The sequence below is a fragment of the Rhincodon typus genome, chromosome 8, assembly GCF_021869965.1.
Source record: "Rhincodon typus isolate 14 chromosome 8, sRhiTyp1.1, whole genome shotgun sequence".
NCBI lineage: Eukaryota > Metazoa > Chordata > Chondrichthyes > Orectolobiformes > Rhincodontidae > Rhincodon > Rhincodon typus.
In genome coordinates this window covers 92,569,015-92,573,607 of record NC_063339.1, presented here as the reverse complement: position 1 = coordinate 92,573,607, position 4,593 = coordinate 92,569,015, and the positions used below count along the sequence as shown (strand labels likewise).

The following is a 4,593-nucleotide window of genomic DNA, read 5'->3' as shown; positions in this document are numbered from 1 at the left end:
ACGGAACACAGGCTTCAGCAATCAATGCACACACATTTATTCCACAAAGGAACACAGGATTTTCACACAGATCAACAGAAGGTGTGAATGGGACTGAAATGAACAAGTCAGCAAGTTTACTTTTAATGAGTTTGAGAATTCTACAAATGAATCAATCTATTTTACAAACAGTGATTGCACACATTTACTGTACAAGTGAACCTGAGTTTATGAAACGCATCAACCCTGGCATTATCAAGGGACATTATGTCTGTGTGTATCTTTATATTCACATCCATATTTATATGTGTATGTGTTTCTGCCTGTGTCTGTATGACCTGCTGTCTGCAATAGGACACACTGTCCCGGAAGAGTATATCTGTAAGTCTTAGAATCCCTACAGTGTGGAAGCAGGCCATCTGGCCCGTAAAGTCCGCATTGACCCTCCAAACAGCATCTTACCTAGACCCACACCCATACCTTATTGCTACAACCCTGCATTTCACAGTGCCAATTCACCTAACCAGCACATCTTCGGACTGTGCAAGGAAACCCACACAGACACAAGGAGAACGTGCAAATTCCACACAACGTCTGTGTGTATCTGTGAATCTGTTTTTGTGCCTCTGTACACGAGTGTGTATGTCTGTGCATCAAGCTCTGCTTGCAATGGGGCATACTTCAAATGAGTGAATTAAAACGTGATGAATCAGAGTCACAGTCTTTCTCTCTGGTGTTCAAAGTGATACAGTGTCATCCTTTGCTGGCCTCCCCATGTCACATCACAAGCACCGCATATTTCCCTGTTCTACTGCATTTGCTTCCTGGTCCTCCAGGGGGATGGATCAAAGTTTTAGTAAGAACCTGCAGTCATTTGTGAACTCGTTGGTGTCCCAGCAGGTGGGACGACCGAGTAAAGCCTTTCCTACAGAGGGATCGGGTAACAAATTCTCACCACTGTGTATTCACTGGTGTCTCCAAGTTTTGTGAACAGCCAAATTACTTTCGACACACAGAGCTGGGGAAAGGCCTCTCCTCATTGTGACTGCATTGGTGTGTCCGCATGTCATATCTGCGTTTAAACGTCTTCTCACAGTGCGAACATTTGAAAGGTCTCTCATCAGTGTGAACCAGTTGGTGTACCTTAAAGTGGGATAACTGAGAGAATGCCTTGCCGCACTCGGAGCAGGGGAATGGCCTCTCCCTAGTGTGAACTCGCTGATGTGTCAACAGGTAGGATGAGTCACTGAATTCCTTCCCCACACTCGAGGCAGACAAATGGTCTGTCGCCAGTGTGAGCTCGCTGGTGTTTCAGCAGGTGGGCTGACCGAGTGAATCCCTTTCCACACTCGGGACAGATGAATGGCCTTTCCCCAGTGTGAACTCGCTGGTGTCTTGACAGGCTGGATGAGTCACTGAATCCCTTTCCACACTCTGAGCAGATGAATGGCTTCTCTCTAGTGTGAACCCGCTGGTGTGCCAGTAGGTTGGATGAGCCACTGAACCCCTTCCCACAGTCAGGGCAGATGAATGGTCTCTCCCCCGTATGAACTCGCTGGTGTTTCAGCAGGTTGGCTGATCGGGTGAATTCCTTCCCACATTCTGTGCAGATGAATGGCTTCTCCCCAGTGTGCACTCGCTGGTGCCTCCACAGGGTGGATGAGTCACTGAATGCTTGTCCATACTCAGGGCAGGTGAATGGCCTCTCCCCAGTGTGAGTGCGTTTATGTTTCCGAAGGGAAGATAACCGCCAGAACCCCGTCCCACAAGCACAGCAGATGAATGGCCTCTCCCCACTGTGAATGCGTCGATGAGTTTCCAGCTGGGATGGGTACTTGAATCCCTTCCCACAGTCCGCACATTTCCATAGTTTCTCCATCATGCAGATGTCCTCGTGTCTATCCATATTGGATGATCAGCTGACTCCTCTCCCATACACAGGACAGTAATACAGTTTCTCCCCACTGTGAATGGTGTGATGTTATTCAGGCTGTGTAACTGGTTCAAGACCTGTCCACAGTCAGTTCACTGAAACACTCATCTGGGTGGATATGTCTTGGTTCATTTCCAGTCACACTGATGTTGGAAAAGATTTCCAACAGACAGAACAGATAAACATTGAAAATCAAATGTTTTTCAAGTCCTGATTAATTGACTCACTCTCAGATCTTGGTGGGATGTTTGTTTAGAATTCTTGCTGATAAATTTGGCTCTGTGATTCTCTGTTGAACCAATTTAAATCAAGAAAAACCGAAAGAACTGCAGATGCTGTAAATCAGGAACAAAAACAAAGTGCTGGAGAAGCTCAGCAGGTCTGGCAGCATCTGTGAAGGGAAAAACAGAGTTAACGTTTCAGGTCCGGTGACCCTTCCTCAGATCAAGAAAAGACGAGTATGAGAAACAGAACTGTTATGAGGGGGCATAGTTTTGAGGTGATGGAGGTAGATATAGGGGAGACGTCAAAGGTAGGTTCTTTACTCAGAGAGTGGTAGGGGTGTGGAATGTATTGCCGGAGAGGGTAGTGGAGTTGGCCTCATTAGGGGCATTTAAGAAGCGGCTATTAGATAGGTGTATGGATGATAGTATAAGGTAGGGATGGAGGTTAGATAGACCTTAGGTTTAGGGTAAAGGTTTGGCACAACATCGTCGGCCAAAGGGCCTGTACTGTGCTGTACTGTTCTATGTTTCAGACACGAAAGGAGACTGTGAAAGGTGTTACATTGAATTTGGTAATTTGTGTGGAACATACTCAGAAATAGTGACCATGAAAAGTCACTAGATTGTTATAAAAACTTAACTAGTTCACAACGTCCTTCAGGGAAGGAGACTCACTACCCGTCCTGGGCCTCCACAAGACCCAGCCCTCAATGGGAGGAGAGACAGTGAGAGCGCGGTTTCTTCCATCTGCATCCCAGGAATAACTGACAGATCCTCCCATCAAGAAGGTCAAGACCGGGGTGTATGGGGAATCATCACATATAAACCGCTCTCGCAGGCAGACACTGCCTTCTTGTGGATCGATGTCGCTGTTTATTTTTAATAGCTGCTAACTGTCAATCCTGTCACTCCTCACCGAACAACACTGTGGGAGACGTGTCACAACCACACAGCAATGAACGCTGGCCACTTTAGCCTTGCTATTGTCCCAATCATAAAATTAGATGCACGTTAAATGAGAACTATTCCTGAGAAGCACCTCTTCCTTAAACAAATTCCTGAACTTTGAACAGACACTTTGAGTTTAGCAACTAACCCTAGGAATATTTCTCGTGACAGCCCCACAGCGGAAGTTACTCCAGCCGGTCTCCGGATGAAAATGAAACACCACACAGGAGGTGAGGAACCGACTTCTGCAACCAACCGCCGCCCTGCTGTAAAGCAGCTTTTTAACTGATCCACCTGTGGTTCAAGACTGGGTTCTGGGAGCAATCCCTACAACAGACACAAGATTATGCAGTGGCGAGATTTTCTGCAAGGAAGTGAAAGTGCTGCAAAACCTCAGCAGTTCAGACAGTATCTCTAGAGAGACGGGGAGAGAGAATATAAACTCCGGCTCACTGACCTTTGGTCTTCAATAACCAGCCGCTTCAAAGCACTGTCCGTCTCAGTCCAGGAGAGACAAACGTTGCTGTTGGTTTGAGCTTGCTCTGTGTAAATCTCTTCAGTCTAACACCATGTAAAAGCAGTTTCCTGGAGTTTCACCATGTTGTTCGTGAAACCACCAGGTCCCTCTCTCCAGCTCCGTCTCACACTTTCAACCCACCGCCTCCTTCCGGTTCAGGCACTCATATTGCGCATACTCTGTAAACTGCCTGGCTCCGGTAAATTGTTCACTCTGATTGGTTCGAGGCCCAGCCAATCCCGGAAAGATAACCGGGCTGCCCCTCTTTCTATAGGCCATGCGTGCCGTCAATCACCCCGGAACTGAAGCATGCGCGGAGTGAGTATGACATTCAGATGCCAAGGCCCGTTTCTGGTTGTACAAATTTGTTCAAAGGCGAGGAATTGACCCAGAATTCATTTGTACTTCAGTTCGGGAAGGAGGTTTTTCATAAAAACATTTTATGTTATGTAGTCATCCCTGGGGAGGCCAGTATTTACTGTCCATCCCTCATTGTCCAGAGGGCGGTGAAGATTCAACTACATGCTGCTTGGCCTGCTGTGTTCATCCAGCTCTACACCTTGTTATCTTACATTGTTGTGGGTCTGGAGTCAGATGCCGGTCCAACTGGGGCATGGCGGCAGTTTTCCCTCCCTAAAGGACAGCAGTGATCGCGGTGGGGTTTACAGTAATTGACAGAGAGTCCATTTTTTAAGTACAGTTTCTTAATGACTTAGTTTTCACATTTATCTGGCCTGCTGGGATTTGAACACACCTCCCCAGGACAATAGTCTGGGGTAATAGTTGATTAGACCAATTACATCGACACAACGCCACTACCTGCTGAGACAGGAATTTCCATTTTTTTGAACAAAAGGACGCAATGTTCCAGAGAATCTGGAATTACCTATTCAGAATTTCCAATCTGAACTGACAGGAATGACTTTTGTAAACCACCCTCACAGAATTTTAGGGAGAAATTATAAATGTGAAAACAAACATCATCCATAAGT

The 4,593-nt window shown here is 46.5% G+C and overlaps 2 protein-coding genes and 1 long non-coding RNA gene across 5 annotated transcripts in view; 1 reads left to right on the top strand and 2 right to left on the bottom strand.

Moving 5' to 3' along the window:
• The window catches only part of LOC125483821 (zinc finger protein 184-like), a gene marked incomplete at its 5' end in the record, with an annotated part of 29,993 nt that extends 28,772 nt beyond the window's left edge, over positions 1-1,221 (bottom strand). Inside the window, one exon of the mRNA XM_048600516.1 lies at positions 983-1,221. Coding sequence (XP_048456473.1) covers positions 983-1,221 — 239 coding nt within the window. The remainder of the gene's footprint in view (positions 1-982) is intronic.
• LOC125483835 (gastrula zinc finger protein XlCGF7.1-like) lies at positions 100-4,520 on the bottom strand. Of its 3 annotated transcripts, none has more exons than XM_048600535.1 (2): positions 3,542-4,520; positions 100-2,303 (listed from the first exon to the last, which is right to left on the bottom strand). In XM_048600535.1, the coding sequence occupies exon 2, from the start codon at positions 1,883-1,885 to the stop codon at positions 1,223-1,225; it is 663 nt and encodes a 220-aa protein (XP_048456492.1). In that variant the 5' UTR covers positions 1,886-2,303; positions 3,542-4,520; the 3' UTR covers positions 100-1,222. The 3 variants fall into 3 exon arrangements, 2 of the variants coding, with proteins under 2 accessions (XP_048456492.1, XP_048456491.1); XM_048600534.1 differs by lacking the exon at positions 3,542-4,520 and adding an exon at positions 3,233-3,253; XR_007262727.1 differs by lacking the exon at positions 100-2,303 and adding an exon at positions 3,010-3,411 and having other exon boundaries at positions 3,542-3,652.
• The window catches only part of LOC125483866, a 9,207-nt gene continuing 8,505 nt past the window's right edge, over positions 3,892-4,593 (top strand). The window contains exon 1 of the long non-coding RNA XR_007262777.1: positions 3,892-3,919. This is a non-coding gene — a long non-coding RNA (uncharacterized LOC125483866). The remainder of the gene's footprint in view (positions 3,920-4,593) is intronic.